This window comes from Prosopis cineraria, unplaced genomic scaffold (genome assembly GCF_029017545.1).
Source record: "Prosopis cineraria cultivar Desert tree isolate PC_DT_omini unplaced genomic scaffold, ASM2901754v1 PC14, whole genome shotgun sequence".
NCBI lineage: Eukaryota > Viridiplantae > Streptophyta > Magnoliopsida > Fabales > Fabaceae > Prosopis > Prosopis cineraria.
Genome location: NW_026555345.1, coordinates 13,103,824 through 13,131,170, shown reverse-complemented (window position 1 = coordinate 13,131,170; position 27,347 = coordinate 13,103,824). Strand labels below are relative to the sequence as shown.

Sequence of the window (27,347 nt, the reverse complement as noted above, 5' to 3'; positions counted from 1 at the left end):
TACATTATTTCACATGTTCTCATATCACAAGGCTAAGATACACATACAATATTTACACAAGTGCATCAAAATATGTTAATACACTCCTATGGCAATTTATATCATTAAATGTTTACAACACATCAAGTTTATTATGCAAACTTTAATAGCATGGTGGTAGCACCACTACGCCTAACCTGAATCTTTCCCCATGCTCCTCTCACTATCAGAATCTATAAAATAGTAACCACAGAGTGAGACAAAGTTCTAGTAACCAAAATAATTCACATATACCTATGTACAAGAATAACTATAAACAAGTAAATGAAATATCATTATTATAGTACTTGTGTTCATAACATAAATATAAACATATATATATATATATATCCATTTCTCTAAAGCCATTTTCACACATATGATCATCCTATCCATCCAAGCCTCCGTGTCACTCTGATTGAACTCATAGGCTCCACTAGACCAATTATATACACATTAATCAAGCATAACTTTAGTGGTAGAATTACCCAGCCAAATATGTTCTATCCTACTTCTAGACTATGGATTCTCCCTATCATACACGATTGGGGTGTCATTACTTCAACATTGCATCTCACAAATGCTAAAGAGCATAAATCTCCAACATTACATCTACATGGGCATTAAAGAGAGAGATTCTCTAACATTGCACCCTGTTGGGCACTAAGGAAAATAAATGTCATATGATCTTTCACACTGCTCCTACTTAAAGGTGAACTCCTACCTCTAACATTATCATTCTCTTTTTCACAATATAACCACATTTCTCAAATATAATCCACTTATAGAAAACAAACCCCATTTACCTTTTTAGCATTTCAAACCCACTTTCCTTAGTAATATACCTTATAAAAACAAATCCTTTTTAATGAAAAATCATGCAAGTTTTCAAATTATGCAAATGATCAAAAATCACATATATTATATTACACATTTTCTTATACACAATTAAACTAGTTAATGCATAGAATAAATTATTCAGTTACCTTAACCCTTTTGTTTCTAGAAAGGGTTATCCGTGGTATTCACTTAAGTAGTTTTCTTCCACTAACTCGAGTCATACACATGTGAGCATATCAGTCTATATAAATTAGGACTATCAGTTAATTATCAAATTGACCACAAGCTCTAATTATGACAATCAACTACAATTAACCATTTAATCATTTTCACTTAACCATCTTAGGTCTTACTCATCCTCTTTAATCCTTTTATCACTTTTATTAGCTTCAATACATTTCATAGCAAACTTTCACCCTTTTAAACCTTTCAATTTAGGCTAAATTAAACCTATAACTTTAAAGCTTAACCATTCATTCTTAAACCAGTTGCAAAACCTTAATTTAACTCTCAAGAATCTTTTTATTACCAAAAGGTAATAAAATAATCCCTTAAAACTCCTTAGTTCACCTTTCCTATATCCCAAACTAAAAGAAATTAGGGTAGAATAGGAGTATAGGGTGTTATGAAACTTTCCCAGTAAATGACAAGTTGAGAATATCTCTTAAGACTCTAAGACTTCTTACCTTAGCAGACACCACTTCCTTCTCCTTCTCTTTTTTGTGATTTCCTTCCATTTCCCTTTTGGTTTCACGAGTTGACCACGCATCATTTATTAGAATTCTATGTCATGCGCCGTATCTCACGCAGTATATGCCACGATGTGTGACATAGTGAGTTCACACGCTTCAATCTGAATTGTGATTCTTTTACTCAATCCTATCCATTCAATCAATCATCAACCCAAAAAGTCAATTCACAATCCGAAATCCTAATTATTCAATTAATTCTTGATTTACTAATTTATTCTTAATTAGTAATTAGTTTTCAAATTAAAAATTTAGGATATTATACAATTCCATTATCATATGCTTCACAACCATATTAAACTAGCTCAACCTTGTTATACTACTCTTGCCATCTCTATGTAATAACATGGCACTATATTTTCATGCCAAAGAATCCACATAATCATTTGTATACTTTGTAGTTATATCAAGTCACATAAACATCAAGAGGTCATATTTATTGACACACACTTATATCGCTCAACATATGATCATTATCAAATTATCCTTACATGTGCATTTTCTATAACATATCGTAAAACCAATGATTTGCACACCAACATTCCAACCATATGATTTAACTATTTAGAAAATCAAATGGGCTTTAATCATATAAAGTCATTCCATAATAAAACTAGCTACATAACTGTAGACACAAACATATACAATAATTTAACTCCTGGTTACCTTAACCATTGGGTTACTACCTCAAGAATACATTTTGGATTTCAGAGGAGCTTCCAAATGTAAAAATAGCTCCAAGAATTATTAATTTACAATTAGAATCATAAATCATTATCATTAATTGTAACATTCTAAGTTTTTAATCTGAAAAACTAATTGCTAAATAGGAATAAATTAGTAATTAGTGAATTAATTATGGTTTTGAATGATGAATTGATATTTTATATTGTTTGGCTGTGTGTGATTAGGATTGAGTAGAAGGCTTGCAGTCAGAAGTGAAGTACATGGGTAAAGTGAGAAATGTCTCACTATACCACACGTCACAGTACATGGCACATAATTTGACTTTTAAGGACGTGCCACCTTATGAAATTTAGAAGGAGAAGAGGGTGAAAACATGCATGAGAGAGGAAGAGAAGGGCTAGTTTGTTAGGGCAAGGGTTTTTAAGGTACTAAAAGACGGTTTCAACATGTCGCTTGCTAGTTAAGTTTCGTACCATCCAGTACTTCAATTCTACCTTAATTTCTTTTGAATTTGGCTCTAAGAAAATTGAATTGGGGAGTCTTAAGGGAATTTTTTTGTACCCCTTAGTGTTAAAAAGAGTCTTGGGTGTGAAACTAGAGTTTTATGATAAGTTTGGGGTTTAATGATTGAGCCTTAGAGATATAGGTTCAAATTGACCAAAATTGTAAATTTAGAAAGGGCAAAGATGTTTATTAAGTGCATGAGAAGAGTGTTTTAGTCATTCTAGTAGCCTTAGTGTGTGTGATTGTGGTAAATGGGTCAAGTGACCCCTAAGAAGTGTAAGTGAGATCAGTATGTGTGCCAGGTAGTGTGACTTAGCCAAATTTAGTGTTTTTGCATTGAGTTTTAGGAACTAACCAAGGGCACTTGCTTGTGTAGATTGTGCATTTGGGAGATTTCTTGTAGGAATCTACATATTATAAGTAGTTCATTGTAAATAGTAACCCTTAGTAAAAAGCATGTAAGGTAACTAGATAAGCCCTTTTATCCATTAGCTTATAAAATTATTTGCAAGTTATTTATATTAAACAATTCATAACATGATTTCTAAACTAATAGAGCAACTTTTTTTTGTCAATAATAAAGCAAGTAATGCATGTGTGTGTAATGAATGATTGTGCATGAGAAGTGATACCTTAGTCTAAAGTAGAGTCTTATGGCCCTGCTTTGTGTAAGGCTAGAAAACATGAGAAGTGATACCCTGATATAAAGTAGAGGCTCATGGCCCTACTTTATGTAAAGCTAGGAAGTCCTAGTCTAGAGCATTGATTACAATTTGCTAGCGGGATTTATGAGTATATAAGCATTCATATGTGTTAGAGGTGAGAGTTCATCATGTGGAGTTGTATTAACCATGGTCTTGGTGTTTGTGACACCTATTCCTTATGAACTATAGTCAACAGGTTTGGTTGGGCTATTCACTGTCACTATGTGAGTGATTGATAGGGGGAGTATTTATTCAGTGCCTCGTCAATTGATTAGGGGGAATCCATAGTAATGTGGTAAAGAGGTATTAGCCCTACTTCTTTCATTGATGGTGAGCTTGGACCGACCAAAAAGGTCATGTATAAAGCCTATGGGTCCGATCAAGAGATATGAAAGTTTGGTGGATACTACTGAATTATGCTTATTCATGTGTGTGTGTGTGTTGCATGTTATACACATACATTTATACAATGTGAAAATAGCCATTGTCTAGTTGTTAATGTCTCAAGTTAAGTTGTAAATGCGCATGATTTAAAATTTGAGAGTATTTTGTGAATTTTATGTAATTTTTTAATAATAAATTTTTTTATGTTAGAGCCAGATGTAATTTTGCCGGATTCTTTTTCACGGACAGTGCTCACTTTCTCGCTAGACAGACACGTGGCTTTTTGGACCCTCCATATATGAACTTCCTTCAGCCACGTCCATTCCGCTTCCCGCAGATGTACGGTGTCGATGGACAACCTTCCACAATCCCTCGTTCTCGAAATTCTGAGTCGACTCACCGATTCCACTGACCTTGCGCGCTGCAGAGTCGTCTCCAAGACCTTCAATTCTCTCTCCCACGATGTTCGCTCCATCAACCTTACCTGCTCCATGTCTTGCTACCTCAAGTCTCGTTCTCCGGAGGCTATTGTGCTTGTCACGCCCTTCAAGACCGTTTTCAAGGACCTCGTTAGCCGTTCTGGACGCCTAGATTCCGTCTCGCTCGGCGTCGATAAGTCCCTCGGAGGGATATCTTTCGACGATGTTGACGATGACTCTGATGATCTCTATCTCACTGACTCCAGCTTCGTCAACACTTGGTTGCCCAGAATTGCTCAGGATTTGAAATCTCTTTCCATCTCGGATTTTTGGGTTCAATCATGTTGGAGGCGATCGGACGCCTTGTCATTGATCTCTTTGAGCTGTGAGTTTAATTTCTTCCTCATTAAGAATTTCAGTGACTTATTTTGTTCTTCGCCATTGTCATATTGGCTGAACAAGTTTTCTCAACCTTGTATAAATGAGTATTGTTCAGATCATGTTGTGATAGTTGTATTTTATATCAAACGCGTATCATCATAAATTATTATTGGGCATATATGCAGGCCATGGTCTTGGCAAATTAGTGTTGAGGAACGCTTGGTTATCAGTGGATGGTCTGATTCCTATGCCGATGCTCTCAATTCTGACCCTAGAATTCGTGAGATTAGATGATGAAGATCTAAGCAAGATAAATACATGTTTCCCAAATTTGATAGAACTGAATCTAATAGGAGTTGGAGGACTCAGGGAACCAAAAATCAATCTCTTGCAACTTAGAACTTGCAAATGGTCAGTATCAAATGCTCCTCTTTCTTTGGCAATATGTGCACCGAAACTTGCCAATTTTCAACTTAAATGCATTAGACCGAGGTCAATTGTCCTTGAAGCCTCATCACTGTCTGCTTTTGATATTGCTATTGAGGATACAGATGAGTTGAAGTTGATAGATTGTCACAGTATATTATACCTTCAGTTTGAATCTTCCAATCTCGCTTGTCTCTTTAGCTTGTTTCGACTTTGCAAGGCAGTTAAGAGGCTCAAGGTGGATTCAGTTAGAAGACATGAACACACTAAAGTAAAATCCTTTGGCTTTGAAACATTGTTTGAGTCTTTCCCATTTGTGAGCTATCTTGAATTAGGACCTGGAGCTTGGCATGACATGGAGGCTTCTTTCTGCACAGGAGGTTTGAAATACAGGATTGAGATGAAGACATTGAAAGAGTTTGTTGCACATCTAGTGGTCCAACATATTGAGTCTACTCTTGCTTTTATCTTCTCTGTCGTGGATAATTGTACTAAGTTATCAGATGTTTCTCTGCTTATTCATTGCGATGTCCATCCTTATGTTGCTGGCAATCTCATGTCTAAGTGCAGAAGCTATTGTCCTAGAGTTAGATGGAGATTGGGTATATGGAAAGAAGGAATGAGGGATACTTGGGTCTCTGATGCCAACTAATTTAAGTGTCCAGATTTGTATAAAAACGGGAAAGACATGAAGATTTAGTGCAATACTGTGTGGCCATAGACAAATTTAGATAGACGTTTTAATGTTGAGCAAGTTTTTAGTTAATGGATAGGCAAAGTATACAACGTTGGAAGAAACTAGATTTTCAGAAATAGCATTCTTCTCTGTATTGCTTCAACGATGACACAGTACTTGAGGATGTCGAGATGATATTAACATATAGAAGTTCCACCTTATGGATATATTCTTTGTACGGATCTTTTTTTTTTTTTTTTTGGGTGAATGCTTTGTGCAGATCTTTCTTATGATCACGATTGCTCCATTTATTTGTATAAATGTATTTTCTTTGTACAGGTTTACTTGTTTTTGTTCGTCCGTATTATATATGTGGAGATATATGGGAATGGAGGAAGCTGTACTGTCAATCCATAGAATTTTCCCACTTTTTCCCCTCTTTTTCCCCTTTTGTGTAGGCCGCTAACCTGCATATTTAGCAAACCAGAATATGCAAGCAGTTTTTTCCAAAAAAAAAAAAAAAAGAATATGCAGTCAGTTCAAAGCTTGGAATTCAGAGTTTTTCTGGCCTCCTCCTTACATAGCTTGGAATTTGAATTTGAATACTGTTTTCCATAGCTTTACCCACACAAAATGACTTGTCTGGTCACTAACTATAATTATTAAATTTGAATATCACAAGATTCTCAGTTTTTTTTCCCTCATCATTTCGTGGTTGCTTTCCCACTTGTAAATTTCCAAGTGCAGCAACCCTTTTACCATTGTCTCCCGATTTACTGTTGACTTTATTGTTTCCGCAGCAGCTGCAAATACGATAACTATAATATTATGACATGAACTTTCTACACTGAGAAAAAACCGTGTTAGTTGTTATGGGATTATCTTTAGGGAGAATGACGATTAAGTGTAGAACCTTAAATTAATGAAAATTAACTTTCGAGAAAATTTCAAAAATGAATTGTATATATTAGTTCAAACAATCACAAACAGGTCAACTTGAAAGATTGATTTTAAACTTAAATGCCTTGCCATAATTAGAATCTCTAAATTTATAATTATTTAAATATTTTTAACTCATTTAAAAAAAATTATCATGACCTTAATTGACATTAATTCAGTTTTTTGAAATCCAATTGCCATTTTTCCTTCTATACTCCCTCCATTTTAAATTATAAGATAATTTGACGTGAATTTACTCATATCAATAAAGCTTAATAATAATATTTTAAAAACTAACTTTTTCAAAACAAAAAAAATATAAACTTTAAAAAATGTCATTTACTTAATATAATTTTAAATCTATAATAATTTAATTTTTCTTTTTCTCTCGACTTGGGTAATATTAAAAAAATATATTAATAAAATTTTATTTTGTCAAATTATCTTATATTTTATTGCAACAAAATTACTCTAATAGTGTCTTATAATCTAGTATAAAGAAAGAGAGTAATATATTGACCGCAGCCCCCAAAAAAAAAATAATAATAATAACGACACCCACATAGTAAGATCAAAAGTGATTCAACAAAGCTCAATAAGGGATCACCCAATCATGAGGTAGAGAGAGATCAACTTCTGTAAATAAGATCAAGCGGAAAAACATATCCTGTCCAAATTGCTTCGTCCCATATTGTACTTCATATCTCAACATATTACCCTAAACAACCAAAAAAAAAAAAAGAAAAGAAAAGAAGAAAACAATATCCACATTCAGCAACCTCAAACGAAGCTTATGCAAGAGATCTCTATATTTAAAAAAAAATTCCCAAAAAAGCAATGTACCCAGGATGTGTTTAACAAGGAGATATTAAATTCCAATCACTAATTAGATGTTTGGTATAAAAGAAAAAGGTCACTAATTAGTTGCCTTTTTAAGATAAATTGAAGGTGCAGGTGGCGGTATATACGACGTATCCAAGTTTTTGTCACAAATCCAAACGAAGCTTATGCAAGAGATCTCTATATTAAAAAAAAAAAATTCCCAAAAATAGGAATTTACCCAGGATTTGTTAGACAAAATGAGATAATAAATTTCAATCACTAATTAGATGCTTTTTCAGGATAAATTGAAGTTGCAAGTGGGGGATATATGAGGTATTCAAGTTTTTGTTACAAATCAATGGTGGATTGACCCATTTGACTCAGCGTGATGGCCACATCCATGCCTCTTATCATAGTAGGCGCAGCTATCCTATAGGGACACTCCTTCGAAAATCCAACTTTCCCAGACTTCAGTACTTTTCTCAGGCAATTCTTAAATTTCTCATGGCACTTCACATGAGTCATACCTGTAAAACAACGTCTTGTTAGTCAACAATTTTGTGATGAGGTATCAGAATCAGAGAATACTTTTCAATGCATGCATTTTCAAGCTAAAAACCTAATAATCCAGAAAGTCATACAGGATGACGAAGGGAAATAGTCATGCTAGTGGCATCTTAGTATGGAAATGCACTGGCTTAAAAACTAAAATATTTTAGTCCTCATCTCAAGGAAGTGTATTTCTTTCTGTATCCATCTTATAGATTAAAACAAGGATTAAATACCATCTTTTCTCATAAACTTTTCTTCAAGGAGTAATGAACACTCTATACTAAGTGAGGTAATGTTTTCCCCCACACCATTTTTTCAAGGAGCAATTTTATTCTTCTGTTAAAGAGCCGTCAATTTCACCATGATTTGCCCATGTGGATTACAAGCGAGCTCCATCAACCATCTGACTTGGCTTATTATTATAGGCTTAAAGTACTAATTTATACCTAAACTCTTTTTTCAAGAGAGCAAGGCACCTTGAAGTTTTATTAAAATAAAATTCATTATATTTACTAAATTTCATTTTAACAAGACTTTAGGTGTCTACAGTTCCTTAAAAAAAATTCAAGGGCAAATTAGCATTTTAACCCAGCTTACAATAACAAGCGGTCAATGGGGCCTGCATGTAATCCATGCATGCAAGTCACAGTGAAATTGACGATTCTTTAGCGGAAGGATAAAATTGCTCTTTTATAAAATGGTTTAGGAGGAACATTATATCACTTATTAGTACAGATAACACTTAAAACAAAAAGCAATCGAGCACTGGTTAAAGATTAAAAAAGATAAAAATAGCAGTGATGTTATAATATACCAACAATTGAAGGGATTTAATCCCTTTTCCCCACAAATGCCTAATGATGCAGACAACATAGGAACTTGTTTCTGATAGCAGAATGCATCAACAATTTTTCAAGCATCTGACACACGAATAAGTATCTATTTATCTTCACTACATAATTATACCAGAGTTACATAATCCCCCCAATAATAAAATGGAATTTAGTAACCTTTATCCCTACAGTGCCTAATAATGCAGATTCCAGGCAGCAGAGAGGTGTAAGTGTAGTTCCAAAAATTCTCAAAGAATCCATCACATACTGATCGTTCAAGACCAAAACATCCTAAAAAACCAACGCTTAATATCTCCATCCATTCAGTAAAGAAATAAGAAATGAAAGTTGTCCCATATATACAAAGTGTTGATACGTATGATATTTATGGCCAAAATATATACCAAACCTCGATGTCTCAAGCTCTTCAACATCAAAACCACGGACAGCATCAATCACTACTATATATAGTATGGCAATGATAAAATGACTCCAAAATTTGAAGGTTTTGCATGCAAATCCATGTTTCCATTGAGGTAGGCATGTATATAACAACAAAGAAAAATAAGAGGAGGATGAAAAGGAGAAATACCATATTTTCCAACGCAGTCATCATGCTTCATACAACAAGCATCGACATCGTCGCATGGTTTCTCGCCAGGACAACCCGTATGACCCAATCCACAATATTTCCCGTATCTGATTCCAATATCTAGGTTCAAAAAAATAACGAGATTTACATCCAAGCGATGGAATAACACAGCAAGAACATAGATTAATTAGAGCTGAAGAAGTGTCTTACTATCGCACTGCTGTGCAATGCATATCCTGCAGCATTTGCCCTGAACTCCAAAACAACAGAAAAATTAAAAACAATACAAATAAAAAGAATAAAAAGCGATAATCGGAGAAGCGATGAAGGAGACTGGGTCAAGTAAAATGGAGGAAATTGGAGAAAATTGAGAAGATATAATCAAGAAAAAAAAATCAAAGAAAGAAAGAGAAATTGAGTGGTGAAGCAGCATTTCTCTGGCAAGTCAGTTTGGGATCGAAGACATACCCAGGATTCATCGGAGCAGTCGGCGACGTTGACGAGAAAAATCAGGAGAACACAGATAACTGCGGAGGCGCGTTTAACATTGCTGCGCAGCGTCATCAATCCCTCCGCCGAGAAAACAGCCGGAGTCCCACCCGCTGGTTGTATACTGTCTCCTGTTTTTTTTTAGATTTGAGATTTCAAGGCAGAAGACGAGGAGCGGAACCACCAAATACGTCTCGTGTTGGACTTGGCCTTCCTTTCTTCATTCTCAATTTCTTTTATTAAAAAAATAATTCTTACCTCAGGGTTTTTAAGAACTAGAAAAATGATCCTCACTTCTCTTCACTTTTTCTCTACCTATCATTTCAATTTTTAGATAAATTTTTAAATGATTAGTATTTAATATTTTATAAAATTTAAGTTGTTTTATTTTTTTTTTCATTACAATCCTAAATCTTAAATTATAGTTTAAATCAAATTTATTATATTTTAAATTTATTTTTATTTGTCATAATCTTCATCTTCACACTGCTTTTTTTTTCTCTTCACCTTTCCACTTTTTTTTTTATCCATTTCATCCTTGTTTCTTCTTTAATCCTGGACTTTGTTTCTTTCCTTGTTATTTCTGTTAGATATGGCAACACATTTAAGAAGAAGGGCGAATTGAGTGTAAATCAAAATTTTAGTTCTTTTGAAATTTTTTTCAATAAAATAGTGTGTAAAGGAAAGTTTGAGCAAATGTTAGTTTTAAACTTTGATTATAAAAATGCTAAAATAATTAGTCTAGTTAAATATAAGCATCTTTTGAATCAACACCCAAGACTCTCTTCATTTGTGAGAGCTATGAGTTCCTCTCCACACTAGATGTGTGCTAGTTTGAGATTGTGAGTGAGAGTGTGTGTTGTAATGTCCTTTATGACATTACCAAACTATGCTCACCTTTAGTATACAATGACAATTAGAAATTCTTAAACCTTTAAAATACCATAAAATACAAATATTAAAAAATATGGAAAACAATTCTTTTAAAATTGTTGGGATCCCAAAAAACACAATAAAACACTCAAACATTTGTATTTATACGCAATAGAAGCATTTAAAAATGTATAAATACCATATAGCAAAAAATAAGACAAAATAGTCATTTTTGCTTAAAATGGACCATATGACGCGGCATGTGCTACATGTACCACGGTATGTGGTATAGAGCCACAAGTTCATGTTCTGTGAAATGCATTGTGACGCACGTGTCCATGACAAAAAATGTTGTCATGATAGTTTTTCTACATGAATTTTATATGTATGCCATTTTTTCATATAATGTCCGATCACAGTAATTCAAATGCCTACACAAAACTTATTTAATATTCTAATTAATGACATAAGTTTTACTTCAATTCAATATTTCTTTTGAAAATTGAATACCCTAGTGCAAAATTACCAATTAGTGTTACTTTTCCATATTTGAGCATCCCAAACCTTATGTTATTAACTATTTTTAAGGCCTTGATCACATCCAATGAGATATTTTTCACTTGAACGAATAGATTTCATATCAAAAATACAAATACAATCAATTTGGCCACTAATATGCCCTTTATTGCATAATAGGGCACTTTTTTCACAAAATCGCATAAATTCACATACTTAACCAAATTTTATGTAATCATCAATCTAGAAAACTTAATCATGTATTTGCACTAGTATCTTAGCCCTTTCTATCACATTTTACATCATTTTACACATCTTTATATCACAGGGCTAAGATACACACATTTTCATACAAGTACAACACAACATATGTATGCATTCCTATAATTGTGTGGCTAGACGTTCTTCTTCCCTTGAAGATGAAAGCACCTATAAGCTTTACTACTATGAGATTTTTCTTCTCCTTTACCTCTTTAATTCATGAATTGGGACTGAATTTGTTGATATATTAATGCTATGTCTTTGAGGTCGTGAATGTATGGCTAATGTGACATGCTTGAGATTAATTTTGGATTAGTTTGTTTCCTAAACAGATTTAATTATTACATTCCTTTGTTGAATTTAATTGCTGCTTGGTAATTTATATAAGTGAGATACAATTATGCTTGTTATATGATAAGTCACATTTATTATACACTTTTTTTTATTATTATTGACTAAAAATTATGTTCTATTTACCCAAATTCCACACTTTGTGAAAATTCATCTAAGTATTGTGTACATTAGGGGCATTTTGGTCATAAAATTAGACTTTTGAGAAAATTACTCTAGATGAATTTTTAGTCGAGAAGAACGATGGTCCAATTAGATTTCTCAAACTCTTTTTAGGTTGAGATTAATTAATTTCACAAGTTGACAATTTTGAAAAGTCAAAGTTTCAGGTTGATTTGTTTTCTTGCATTTCTTTTAGGTTATTTTTGTGTATGTATGGGCTTACAATTTTTAGGCCATTTGACACGCCCCAAAGGCTATTTTATTATTTAATAATTATATTTTATTATTTAATTGCATTATGCCATATATTTGAAAATTAATTTTAATTGAAAATGCAATTCTTTTCCATATGCTTTGAAATTTGACCTTGTGTGTCGCATTTATTTGTGTAGGCTTACACATCTTAGATTTAGCATATGAGGACCATTGGATTGGAAAAATAGATAAGTCAAGCGGCAACACAATTGAGTTTTGGGATGAAACTACAAGCCTTGCATGATCTTGCACACATTGTACTATACTTTGAATCCACTCACTCACTCTCTTAATTTCCCATTACCTTTAGCTTTATTTAATTCAATTTTTAAACTATTTTCATTTGAATTTTCCTACATTTTATCATGGTAAATAATAAAGTTATCCTAGATCATTTTTCATCCATTTTTTGAACACTAGAGTTAGGCCCATTCACCCTAAAATTAAATCAAACTATCCTAATTTCATTTTGAGCATTCATTCTCATTTTTCAAATTCCACCCTTCTCCATTCTTTCTTCATTGTTCTTCATATTCTTCATCTCTATCTCACCTTCTTTCCTCCATATCATGATCCAACCATCAAAATCCTAATCCAACTCTACCACTCTTCTTCTTCCACCTTACTCTTCAAACCCTAAGCTTCATTTCTTGGCTTAGCTTCAAAATCCTCAAGGTGTTTATGAGTATGATTCAGCCATGGTGGAAAGATTGTTCTCATATAGGTTCTAAGATAACTGGAGGCTAATATACCAGGAGTGCTAGGAGGGAAGGATGTTAGAGGACTCTTGAAGTGTCTCAAGGAAGGTTAAGGGTTATAGCTAGTCTCCATTAAACCTAAGTTGATATAATCTTGTTCTTAAAATAAGGAGCATTGTTATATCTTATTTTTATTGACCAAAATTGGTATTTAACTTATTTTTTTTCCACTTGATTCCCCTTTGTGTAGTTGTTGAAAATTTTCTCCAATACATTGTAATTCATATAAATATATGTTTTATATATGTTGAATGTGTTTTATATTGGCTATGCATAAATATGTCTGATTGGTGTTTGATAAAATACCTAGTGTGTAAAATTATGCATTAGACTTACTATAGGCTGAGCTATATATAAGGGGAACCTAAGGAGAATTTTGATCACTTTGCACTTAACTAAGGAACTGATTAGGGACTTGTACAAAATTATACAAGAACTTGGTTAATTGAATTGGTTAGGAAGGCACACTTGTACAAAATTGTGTAAGGGGTTTAATTTGATCAAGAGAGTGGAAATTAACTTAAACCTAATTAAAAAGAGTAGATAAGGAATCTAACATCCCACAACTCCTAGGACTCCACTTTAGAAAGGGTTAAAACACTTCTATTTCCATTTCATTAGTTAATTAGGTTTTTAATTAAATTTGTCCACTTAGTTTAATTACCTAAAATCAATCAAATCTTAGTTAGTTTAGCTCACTAGGTTAGCCTTAATTAACCTTAGTTAGCCTCCTTGGTGAAGAATGACTTAGGTTGCCACTAGTACTATAGTGGTCTTAACTTAGCTATTTTAGAATGTAAGCGATATATACTCTCAAGATTTGGTGCCGTTGCTGGGTAGGCAAGGCTTGGTTTATTTAGGCTTAATTAGTTTTTTTTATTTCATTTTTTGTGTTTTTCTGTTTTTTTATGAATTTTCATCTGTTTTGTTCAATTGGATTTCAAAAAGAGCTTAAAACTGATTTTCTTTGTTTCTCTGGCTTTCTGGGTGAATTTCAAAAATTCTTCTAGAACTGCTCTGTAAGAGAAAAATTCTCAAATTTAGAAGGTTGAAATATTATTATGTTAATGATTTTCCCCAAATTTTTTGATTGTTGGACTTGTAATTTGCTCTGTGCACATTTTTAAAGAAGAACCATAATACTAACAACCATGTGGTTGGATTTATATGTATGATCAAATGCCAACTTTATACCTTCCTATTACCTTTAACATGAAACCGATGGCTATTGCATGGCTACGTCCTTCACAGACTAACTTAGCCTTCCACATGTGAGGAGCTATCGAGCTAGGGTTAACTCACTCATTTATGTAATATAGTTTCCCCCAAATACTAACAACCATGGGATGTCGTATCCCTAATCTAGCCTCTTCATAAACTAGTTGAGACTAATTAGGTTCGAGTCTCTCGTAGAACCAGTAGGATAATCCTGAATCAACTATGGGACACAGGTTATCGCCAATACCATGTGGATTTATTTATCTACTCCTCTCCCTAGATGAACTCTCGCTAATGATCATGCTATGCATATTTTACATATTTATACATTCTAATCCATAATACCTCTCACATGAAATCATACCTCCCAATTCACAAACTCCACATATTCCACAAGTTAAAAATATATTTAGTAAATTCTCACAACATGCTATCAAAGAAAACACCATCAAGCACAAATGGATGGCATGTATAGGGTTTTTCCATTTCAAAACCATTTTCCTAAAAATCATTACATTGCTAATTGCATTATTATTTAGAAATATAAATCACATTTCAAATCAACTATTTCAATAAACAAACAATTAATATTCAATTATATCAATTAGGTCTCTTTCAGTTATCTTAAACTTTTGAGTGGTCAAAAGTTTACTCCTCACACAAAACACTTCCAAAGCTTTTCCCAAGCTTGAATGGTGCCAATTGATTCATATTATAATTATAAGCAAGAATATTGTCATAATCCCATTTTTAAGGATTATATTAACAATAATTCTACATTTCTCTATTGTACCAATCTCATAAATCTCTCCCCATTCATACCCAATGGGTTCATTAGGTTCTATTGACTCACATCACAACTAATGAGTCATTAAACCACTATTAATAGTCCACCAATACTTTTAACAACTATATTTATGTTAATTTAAGATATTTATTACTCTTATACACCAACCACTTCAAAAATCATTAATATTATGTTCTAATACCATAAACAACTTCCATTATATCCATTTTAATTAATAGGATTGGACTCATAACTCCCATGGATCGAAAATCAACTTTCCAACTCAACCCTAACTTGAATCTTTATAAATAAGAGAGAGAAGGGAAGATAAGAGCATTGTTTACTTATCTTAGGTGTTTGGGAGCTTCAATCTATCCTCAATATGCTCTAACCACAAGCCCTAGCAAAGCCAAAGTCGTGCTCTTCGCGTTTCTCTTCTTTCTCTTCTCTAATTTTTGAATAAACACAAAACTGATTTATCATATTTTTATCTTTGTGCTGTAGCGCACACAGCCCTTTAAGTGGGGCATGGCATAGAGAGGTCATTGCATTTGAATCTGCCCTTGTATGCTATGGTGGATTGACCACACGTTGCGGCATATGGCATAGAGGGCATTCCTTTATTTTTTCTCCCTTTTTCCTTGTCCAGGTAGCTTGCCATTGATTTGAACCCACTTCTAAGGTTGAAATTAAATAAATTACATCAATTAAGTCCCTATGGCTACACACCTCATTAACTCATTAATCACAATCATTAGCTTAACTATTCATGATTAAATTTTCTTAGATGTTATAACTCTTGCCTTCTTTTAAGACTTTATCCTCAAAATTGAGTAAATCATGTAAATCTTACCTCACTGGAAAAGATGGGGATACTGTTGCTTCATTTTCTCATCCATTTTCCAAGTAGTATCTCCAGAAGTCATTCCCTTCCATATAATGACTAGGTGATTGGTCTTGTTCCTTAACTGCTTATCTTTCACATTAGCTATCCTCTCTAGCTCAGTCTAGTAAGTCAAATGCTCCTGCAGTTTTACTTCTTTTGGTTTAATTACATAGGACAAATTAGGTTGGCATTTCTTAAGTTATGAGACATAAAACAAGTTATGGACACTTGATAAATGTAGAGGTAATGCAATCCAGTACGCTAAAGGCCTAATTCTCTCTAGAATCTCAAACGGACCAATATATTTAGGAGTCAACTTTGCTCGGATAAACCTCCCAATATCAGTCATAGGCGATACCCTCAGAAATACATGGTCGTCGACCATAAACTCCAACTGTCTCCTTCTTTTATCCACATAACTCTTCTACCAACTTTGGGCAGTTAACAACTTCTGTCGGATTATCTCTATCTTCTCTATAGTATAATCCATCAAATCCAGACCCAGCATACTCCTTTCATTTAGCTCAATCCAGCAAAGAGGTGATCGGTACTTCTAACCATACAAAACTTCACAAGAAGCCATTTCAATACTCGCATAGAAGCTATTGTTATAGGCAAACTCCGTGAGTAGCAAGTGTTTATCCCAACTTCCACTAAACTCAATAGCACATGCTCACAACATATCCTTGAGAGTTTGAATTGTCCTCTCAATCTAACCATCAGTCTGAGGGTAATAGGTCATACTAAACTTTAACTTAGTACCCATAGCATAATGGAAAGCTTTCTAAAAGTTTGATATGAACCTTAAATCACGATTTGATATAATCTCTTTTAGCAGCCCATGTAATCATACTATCTCTAGGACATAGACCTCAACAAACCTCTCTGAGGCATAGTCTACTTTCATAACTAGGAAATAAGCTGATCTAGTCAGTTTGTCCACAATCACCCATACAACATTGTGATTTGCCTGAGTACGTGGCAATCCCATTATGAAGTCCATTGACACACTGTCTCATTTCCATATTAGAATTTCTAAAGGTTGTAGTAACACAGGTGGCTTTTGGTGTTCTATCTTGACTTTCTGACATGTCAAACACCTAGAGATGAACTCAGTCATATCTCACTTCATTTTGTGCTACCACCACTGTCTCTTCATGTATTAGTACATCTTAGTAACACCTAGGTGGATTGTTAACTTACTCCTGTGAGCTTTTGATAGAATGGTCTCTCTAATTTTTTTTATCATCCAAAACACACATCCAATCGTGATACAACATGAAACCATCATCACTAAAGCCAAAACCCATCATTTAGTTCTCCTCAATGTCTTCCCAAATCTCTGACAAGTACTCATCTTCTAACTGTGCTTTTCTTAGCTCTTTCCAGAATTTACTTGTGATTATCATAACATTCAAGTTGTATGACACAAAATCAGGGACATTCTTATGCTCATTAGAGAAATCCTCTAGCATTTTCTGCTGTTGCATTATCATGAACGCCATGTGTAGCATCTTTCAACTCAATGCATCAGCTACTACATTAGACTTCCCTAGATGGTACTATAACTTGAAATGGTGGTCATTTAGGAACTTCATCCATCTCTGTTGTCTCATATTCACCTCTTTCTAATCAACTAGATACTTGAGACTCTTGTGGTTACTGTACACCTCAAACTGTGTACTATACAGGTAATATCTCTATATTTTAAGCACAAACACCACTGCCGCAAATTCAAGATCATGGGTAGGATAGTTCTCCTTGTGTGGTCTTAACTTCCTCGAAGTATATGTCACAACTCTATTATCTTACATTAGTACACACCCAAGACCCTTAAGTGAAGCATCCGCATATACCACAAATGACTATTTCAAATTTGGGATAGACAACATAGGTGCAATCGTCAACCTTTGCTTTAACTTTTAAAAAGCCTCTTCATACTTGTCAGTCCACATGAAAGGTTGATCTTTTTTAATTAGTCTGGTTAAACCAGAAGCAATTTGGCAAAATAAATATGGGAAAATCCTTGAATAAATCTTCTATAATACCCTACTAAACCCAAGAAGCTTTGAATCTCTATTGCAAAGGTGGGTCTTTCCTATTATAGCATCTTATCCACCTTATAAGGATCAACTGCAATACCATTAGCTGACATTATATGACCCAAAAATTTTACCTCACATAACCAAAATTCACATTTGCTTAATTTTACATAGAGCTTCTTTTCTTTCAAGGTTTGCAATACAATTCTCAAGTACTTAGTATGCTCTTCTTCATCAACTGAATAGATTAGAATATCATCAATGAATACTATTACAAACTTATCTAGGTAGGGCCTAAAGATTCAGTTCATGTAATCCATAAAGATTACTGGCGCATTCGTCAATCTGAAGGGCATAACAAGAAATGCATAGTGCCCATATCTCGTTCTGAAAGTAGTCTTCAACACATCATCCATTTTCACTCTTAACTAGTGATAGCCAAATCTTAAGTCAATCTTAGAGAATATTGCTACTCTAGCCAATTGATCCAATAAGTCATCAATTCAGGGTAATGGATATTTATTCTTGATTGTCACCTTATTCAGCTATTGATAGTCTACACATAATCTCATGCTATCATCTTTCTTCTTGATAAACAAAATAGGCGAACCCCAGGTGAAATGCTCAGTCTAATCAACCCCTTCTCTAATAACTCCTCTAACTGCCTTATAGGCTCATTAAGCTCTGTTAGAGCCATCTGATACAAAGCCTTGAAGATTGGCTTAGTACTATGTACTAAATCGATAGAGAACTCGATCTCTCTTTCCAGTGGCAAACCTAACACTTCGTTTGCCAATACCTCAGGAAACTCATTGACAACTCCAATCTTGTCTAATGCATTGTCATATACTCCATGTACTAAATAGAACACCATGAAGGCTTGATATCCTTCTTTCATTGATCTCTCCACTTATACTGCTAGTAGGAACTTAGAAGTCTCTGAAGTAGTTGTTGACACAAGTTGTATATTTTTATCATTCACTATGGTCGTTGTGTACACCAGTAATGAAACTTTCCTCTTATTACAGTCTAAAGTTGCTCCATTAGCAAACAACCAATCTATGCTAATTATCACGTCTATAAGGTCTCCCTTAACTATATTTATCTCCATGTTTAAGGTAATCAAGGGATTAACCCTCAAAGAATTTACAAAGTTGTAAAATTACGTAAAAGAGAAGACTTCTCAAATCATTTAAGATCAAATCCCAAATTCAACATTTTAAATCTCAATCGGTACAAATTATGCTCAAATCAAGGATTTGAAAAGTGATGCGAAAGCTTAGAAAATAAATGAGAACCAAAATAATGAGTTTTAAAACTTAAAATAAGATTTTATGCAGAAAATGACACATGCATCGTAGCTTGTAGCATATGCGTCGTGACTCACCCTTCTTTATGCCATGCGTTATGGCACATTACATGAATTTGACAACATCAATTATTGTCATTTGACAACATAGGGAACGAACTTCCAATACTTCCCCAATCTTCGTCTAATGTTCGATTGAGGTGATTTTGGTGTTTACATGGAACTTTCTCTGGGCTCTAGCTAATGACACTAATTCACACTCAAATTCTTTTTCTATAAAAAGTTAGACACCAAAACCCATTTTACCACTTTTTCACTAAAATCTCACATCAAAGGTGTCCCAACTCAACCACGAGTGCCAAAAGCTTACACTAACTCTTCGATCATACTCAGTGGACTCTAGCAAACTTGTGCAACACACCACACACAACCAAAAACATGTATTTTTGAAAATCACCACTCAACCCTAATTTTCACAAAACACAAAGGGGAGAAAAATGTTGCACAAATTCATCATTTTCATTCCAAATCTTTCAAAATACATATGTTCCTACTTGCACAAGTATTTTAGTCTTACCCACATGTTTACAATCAAAGCTCACTAACCTAGGGCATAAAATACACAAATTGTATACTATAGTAATGCAAGTAATACAAAAACAATAACATGTGATCCTAGTTGGCAATTGCATTAACATATACATATAAAAACAACAAAGAGAGGCATACAGAAAGGATTACTCCACAATCCTAAGCCTCTGTGTGTTTTCCTTGACTTGGATCTGATAACCTAAGCCCTGAAAATATTAAGAATTGAGGGGTGAGTGCAACCACTCAGTAACAAAGTTTCACCTAACCTATACAGTTGTATATCAATTGTAAATAGATGTAAATAGGCAAAACAGGCACAACATAGTCACAATAAGATGGAAATAGCCATAATTCGCAAAACTAACAACCATGTGACTGGGCATACAAAACACATAATCATGTCATTTTGCAAAGCACAACACAGGGTTACAATAATAACAACCATACACCCAAACTCATACTGGACCACAATACTAACAACCATGTGGCCAGATTTATATGCATGATCGAATGCTAACCTTATACCATCATGCTACCTCTAACACGAAACCGGCAACTATCATGTGGCTATATCCTTTATGGATTAACCTATCCTTCTACTTTTGAGAAGCTACCAGGTCAAGGTTAACTCACTCACTTATGTAATCCAGTTTCTCCCAATACTAACAACCATGAGGTGTCGTACCCTTAATCTAGCCTCCTCATAAATCGGTAGAGGCTAGTTAGGTTCGAGTCCCTCATAGAACAAGTGGGACAATCTCGAATCAACCATGGGACAAGGGCTACCTCGCGATTTTAACGGTCAGTGCCAAGGCAAGTTCTCGATTTTAATGGTCATTACTAATACTACCTGGATTTTAACCAACTATTCCTCTTCTTAGGCGAACTCTCACTAATGGTCATGCTATGTGCATTTCTCATAATATGCATTTCAAATAATCAATTCATGGCACATAAACTCATATACTCATATTCAAATACTCCATATACTCAACACGGTACACATCACAATTTTCCACCCATAAGGACAAACCATAATCAAATTCATAATTTACAAATAGGTCGAATAATTAAGGATTTCCTTTCTAAAACCATTTCACAAATTAAACACATTGCCAATATGCAATATTAATTTAAATAATCAGCCACATTTCCCAAACATAATTAACTTTTAACTATAAAAATTAAGTTTTTCTCGGTTATCTCAAACCTTTAAGAGGTCAAAGGTTTACCCCTTACATAAAACACTTTCAAAGCTTCTCCCAAGCTTGAATGGTGCCAAATTAAACCACACTACATTCACAATACAAGGATATCATCATTATCTCATTTTTTAAGGATTTGTCAATATCAAACTCTATATATCTATTCCATAAGTCTTATAAATCCCTACCCATTTATACCCAATAGGTTCATTAGGTTCTATTGACTCACATTACCATTAATAAGTCATTAAACCACATTAATGAATATTAAACTCTACCAAAAACCTTATTTATCTTGATTTTTCAGACATTAAATGCTCTACTCTACTAACCATAGATAAATTTATCAATATAGGGTTTAAATACTTTAAATAATTCCCATTATATCTATGTTAACTAATGGGTTTGGACCCATAACTCATATAGACTGAAAATACCATTAATGATTAAACTATAACTTAAATCTCTGTAAATGTGGGAGAGAAAGGAAAAAGAAGGCATAATAAACTTACCTTGGGTGCTTGGGAGCTTCAAACTATCCTTAATGTGATCTAACAATGTGCCCTAGCAAAGCTTTGGTTGAGCTGTTCATTTTCTTCCTCTCCTCTCTTCTATTTTCAAACACAGAGACCCATACGATTTATCAAATTTTTGGCTATGTGCCGTAGCATATGATGCCCTCTATCGTAGTGCATGGCACAAAGGGGCTTATTACATTCAAATCTACCCCTGTGTGTCATGGCATGTGGCACAGAGGGCAAACCTTCATTCTTTCTTCTTCTTTCCTTGCCTGGGTAGCTTGCCATCAATCTAGACCTACTTCTAGGGTTGAAATTACAATAAATTACAACAATTAGGCCCCTTTGGCCACACAACTCATTAACTTGATAATCACACTCATTAGGTTAACTAATCATGATTAAGTTTTCTTGAATGTTATAACGTCAATTCCAGATATGGGTAAACAAATCAAATTAACATTTATGACTATTTCACCAAATTTTAACTTTACTTTTAAGCAAGCTCGGCTAGTTTTCACTGAAGCACTAGCTGGCATAGACATATTCATCAAGAAAGGCATTTCAATCACATGCAGGCTTAACCTTTTCGCACACTCATAAAAAACAAATGAGTAAGTAGCACCAGAATCAAACAAACCAGTAATTTATTAATTACTTAAAGAAATCGTACCTTAGATGAGCTTTGGGGAAGCTTCAACCTCCTCTCTTGTCATAGCAAACACACGACTAAGAATAGTAGACCTCTTATCAGTGTTAGGAGCATTCTTTGGGCAATATCAAGCCATGTGCCCAATCTTGTGGAACTTGAAATAGGTCCAACACTCCCTAGTATAATGTCTCCTATACTTGTTACACTGTGAGGCTCTAATTGGTCCAGCTATAATAAGAGCAGAATCTTGTCTTAAGGCTTGACTTTACCCACCCATACTTCTAGGGACATTACTTCTCATTTGGGAACCTTTAAACTAAGAACCCCTCTGAAAACTCTTCTTCTTACTGCTACTACTACCCAATCTAGATGGTCCATAACTATATCCAGCTCTCTTGCCAACACCTCCAGTAAGACCTGTATATGTAGAGAAATAGCCCCTACGATCTCTCCATTAGCTATCCTCAACATCACAACCATATTTGGCTACTGCTCTCAGCTTGCCACACATATCGTTGTAGGAGATGATATCGAAAGGTGCTAACTACTATCTGTAATCAGGCAGCATCTTCTCAAGCAACTGTTTGGCCTTCCAATACTCATTATAATGATTCCTCAAATAAGTTGAGTACTTAGACAATTCATTAAACTTTACATTGAGTTCTTCTTCATTCATGTTTCTCTATTGCAAATGGTGGAACTTAACCTCTTTATCAACTTTAGACGAGGTAGGAAAATAGTAGGAGAAGAATCTCCTCTTAAACTTAGTCCATGTCAATTGAGACCCATCAGCTAGTCTCATACTCTCCCACTATTGGTTGGCAGCATCCTCAAGCAGAAATGTAGCAAGTAATACTCTCTATTCCAACATACAGGTCATGATAGAAAAGATCATCTCTAGCTGATCTATCCCTTTCTTAGCTTCTCTGTTCTCTGTTGAACCCTCAAATGATAGAGGATTCAACTACGTAAACTTCTTTAATGCTAGATCAATAGAGCTCTCTTACTCTTTTCCTGTAGGCCACATTGGTTTAGGCCTCCTCAATCTACTCTCTTCGTAATCATCCTCCTCATGTTGACCAAGTGCCTCGCTATCAAGCATCAATCTTTCAAGATTATGTAACATTAATGCAAGCAATTCACTAAATGAAGAACACAATGTCATGCATAATTTATAGAGTGGTCAAAATTAACCATAACAAATAAAAGAGAAAATAATATCACAAGCATCTTCTCTTTACACAAAGACTTAATTCAAATTAGAATTACAAACTTATTATAATCAAATCCTTTACCAATGTATCTAATCATCAAGTTAAAAGAGAAAAGCTAGGAAATAAAAAAAGCTTACCCTATGAAGCTCATGATTCATCCTTTATCTTCCTATTTCTAGGATTCCTCTAAGGTATCTAGCTTATCATCTCTATCTCCATCTCCATGTTCTTCTTGAAAAGCTTGAAGAGGCCAAACTTATGAGCATTGAAATAATGATTTGAATTGTAACTTCAGGAGAATGGAAGGGGATAGATGAAATAATGGGGAGAAGAAGATAGGTGTGTGTTTTGTGGTGATTTAAGTGAGAGATTATCGAGAATGACAGGCAGCCAAAGTGGTTTGGTGAAGAACAAGTAAGAGAAAATGAGAGAATATGAAAGGATGAAGTAAATATATGTTTTGATATGATTTTCTAAGTGAAATACGTGCAAATTGGTGTTGGCTTTAGCTCCTAAAAAGACTAAAATAAAAGAAAATGAAATGAAAATGCAAGTAGATCCCAGTCACTCACATTAGTATGCATCATCAACAATTTAATTAGATCTACTCCCACTAATTGTAGAGAATAGTGCCATGTATGATCAAATTTGTCCTCCTTGAAACTTTGGCACACTTGCCCAATTGATATACATATGTGTATTTCACCTATATTACAAAATACATATAATTTAATTTAATAAAATGTGATATCATAAAATATAATTAAAGTGAAGCCTTGCATTCATATTTAGAAGGGAGAAATTATTGAAAATGTCCAAGTAGTAGGTGCACAAAGTTGTTCAAAATTCATATACAGTTGCAAATCCAAAACTAAATCAGATGAACAAACTTAAGAAAGTCAATAAAAAGTATTGACTTTTATGTAATTACTCCTAAACTAAAATAAATTTATAAAACTAATTTGACCACTCTTCTTTTTTACTTGAAATACACTTTGTCAATTTTTCTTATATATTTTCTCAAAACTTAATTTTTGGACCAAAATAACCCTAGTGCACAAAACCTAGACACTTAGACAAATTTTCAATTCCAATGCAACAAGTATGCACTTTGAGGTAATAACATATGATCAACGGTCTTAATTAGCATAGAAAAGTGTGTAACAAATGATTTTTACCAAGCGACTATAGATTAGAATAGTAAGAATGCCCTTACTAATCCTCCCTAATCTCCAAACATCAACGTAATTATCAAGTTTGTCAAATTATACAAATGGGATCTCCAGTTTTCAAGATTTTAAATGTCCCCAAAGGATCTCTAAAAAATGGAAAATTAAAGTTTGGTTACTATGCAAAAGCATGGGATCTCAAAAAGAATCAAGGCATGTGCTTAAAAATTGGAAAACAATGAAATAGTATAGAAAAATAGGCATGTACTGTAGCTTGTGAGCCTTGGTGCCATGCACCACAGCGCATTACACAATTTTGACAACAGATTTTGCTATCATTTGACAACAATTAGGTGAACTGTCGGCGAACTCCATTTCTTCATCCAATGTCCCATTGAGACGATCTAGGTGTCTGCAAAGTGCTTTCTCTTAGCTGTAGCTAATAGCTTTAGTTTTATAATTAAATTGTATTTCAATCAAAAATTAGACACTCATTTCAAAGCTCACTCCTTTTCACCATTTACACAATACTTGAGTGTCCAAAACTCATACTAAAAGCTAGAATCAACAAATATCACTTATATCATACTCAATGGACCAAACGAACCTGTGTAATACACCACATCACTAACATACCACATAAAACAAATTGTCATTGCTCAACCCTTTAATCACAAAAACAAAAAAGGGAGCCTCAACATCATAAATCATTCATAAATTATATGAAATTTTTATCCTTTACTTGCATTAGTATTTTGGCCCTGTTATAGACTTCACAATAGTTACAAATACACCCTAAGACCTAAAATACACTATATAGTTTAACAAAACACATAGTGCCAGTAAGTCACAACATGAATTATCTCTAGTTGGCAACATCATCTAAATTATACACATAATTAAATCAAAGTGAATGAGGCCTACTAATTTTAAGATCAAGTCCTAAGCTTTAGTTTGTTTCCCTCGTTTATATCCCGATGAGCTAATTCTTGTAATATTGAAGATAATGGGATGAGTATAACCGCTCAGTAACCAAGGTCCATCTAACTCATACTAATACATATCAATCAATTTAAATGCAAGTGCTAAGATAGTATTCTCAATTCATTTAACATGATCAAGAAACCTTAATCACAATTCTCATTCATATTATCATGTATTCATAATTAGGGTCACAATACAGATAACCATGTCCCCTTTTTATCACTATATACATTATCATACCTCTCTTGTATCTTCCTTATGCCTCTGACACAAAACAGTGGGCTATAACATATTGGGATTGTTTATAAACTGAGACTACCCTAGCTAAAACATACGTGAGAGGCTACCCAACCCAGGTTGCTCAGCTTACTATGTAAATGCCCTAAGAGGGGGTGACTTAAGCTAATTAAAAATTTAAATGATTTGTAATAATAATAAGAGTAATGAAGGAGTGAAATCACCAATCATAAGAGTTAGAAGAGCAAACCTTGATATGAGTGATTTATCCTAATTTGACTCTTACTACTTGAGTTTATGTCTAGTCTCCAACAACCTCCTGAGATTGCCAACTATATTACCAAGATTAATTCGAGCTCTTGTTTGCCTCAATGCATCAACAGAATTCACAATAAGTTTGATACTCTCTCCTTTACAAAGGTAATGATAAATCCCCTTAAGCTCCCCGAGCTTAAGTTTTTCTGTTTTAAAGGTGTAAAATAGGGATAAATAGAGTAAGTTCAAAAATAAACTACTACTACTTTTAAACTCTTTCTAAGAGTGTATATATATATATATAATTAATGAAGCTCTCTAATAACAAATGATACACAAAAGTAAGTAAACTTTAATGCTCAAGTAATCAAAAAATTTTTTTGTTGGCTCACATTGTTCATCCTTCTTCAGGTTTCATAAATGAGTCTATTTATAATTAAGGATCATAAATGATCCATTAGACTCATAAATATTTCCGTTGAAGGTTGCTTGTACACTAATTATTTCTTTCCTTTGTGTTTCCTTGGATATCTTATAACTCTCTCCCGTATCCACTCAATACAGGAGAAGATTAATAGAATTGCCATTTAAACACACAATCACAAATCAAAGAAATTGTTTGAAAAGCTTCAGCCAAAGACTTGTTTGTAAAATCATCAAAAATTATAATGCATTATAGCAGAAGCTATTTATATGCGTTCACATCACTCATTGCACACTATAAAAATTACAAAATTAGGTTGGGAGTTAGGCCATGTGTCGCGACATGTAGTACATGCACTGCACCATGTGGTACAGAGCCACATGCCTAACTTTATGTGCCATACGTCGTGGCATATGACACCATGCGCCATGACGTACTTATCAAAAATTTCTGCTGTCATTTTGACAGCAAAATAATAAACTTTCAGTGTGTGTTGTTTTCACATACAACATTCAATCGGAGAGATTCAAGCTCTCATATGAAACTTATCTCATAAGCTTGCTAATGAGACAGGTTAGACACGATCTAACGATCTAATCAAAATTTAGACACTCGAGTACAAAAGTCACTTTTTCCTGAAAATTTTGTGCACTCAAACGCTCAAA

The 27,347-nt window shown here is 33.9% G+C and overlaps 2 protein-coding genes across 2 annotated transcripts; one reads left to right on the top strand and one right to left on the bottom strand.

Moving 5' to 3' along the window:
• The first annotated feature begins 4,210 nt into the window (after nucleotides 1–4,210).
• Nucleotides 4,211–6,015, top strand: LOC129293421 (F-box/LRR-repeat protein At4g29420). The gene is made up of 2 exons (XM_054931372.1): nucleotides 4,211–4,690; nucleotides 4,872–6,015. Exons 1-2 carry the CDS (start codon nucleotides 4,237–4,239, stop codon nucleotides 5,762–5,764), a joined length of 1,347 nt encoding a protein of 448 aa, XP_054787347.1. The 5' UTR covers nucleotides 4,211–4,236; the 3' UTR covers nucleotides 5,765–6,015.
• A 1,717-nt stretch (nucleotides 6,016–7,732) lies between these two features.
• LOC129293583 (probable phospholipase A2 homolog 1) lies at nucleotides 7,733–10,224 on the bottom strand. Its single transcript, XM_054931621.1, has 4 exons — nucleotides 9,995–10,224; nucleotides 9,737–9,776; nucleotides 9,527–9,646; nucleotides 7,733–8,076 (listed from the first exon to the last, which is right to left on the bottom strand). The coding sequence occupies exons 1-4, from the start codon at nucleotides 10,088–10,090 to the stop codon at nucleotides 7,898–7,900; spliced, it is 435 nt and encodes a 144-aa protein (XP_054787596.1). The 5' UTR covers nucleotides 10,091–10,224; the 3' UTR covers nucleotides 7,733–7,897.
• Between the last annotated feature and the right edge of the window lie 17,123 nt (nucleotides 10,225–27,347).

Excerpts from the sequence above, each read along its gene's own strand:
- LOC129293583 (XM_054931621.1), bottom strand. The coding sequence starts at position 10,090 with ATGACGCTGCGCAGCAATGTTAAACGCGCCTCCGCAGTTATCTGTGTT. Across the intron at positions 9,777-9,994 it reads ACTGCTCCGATGAATCCTGG|GGCAAATGCTGCAGGATATG; the intron begins GTATGTCTTCGA and ends TTTGGAGTTCAG. Across the intron at positions 9,647-9,736 it reads CATTGCACAGCAGTGCGATA|ATATTGGAATCAGATACGGG; the intron begins GTAAGACACTTC and ends TTTTGAACCTAG.
- LOC129293421 (XM_054931372.1), top strand. The coding sequence starts at position 4,237 with ATGGACAACCTTCCACAATCCCTCGTTCTCGAAATTCTGAGTCGACTC. Across the intron at positions 4,691-4,871 it reads GTCATTGATCTCTTTGAGCT|GCCATGGTCTTGGCAAATTA; the intron begins GTGAGTTTAATT and ends GCATATATGCAG.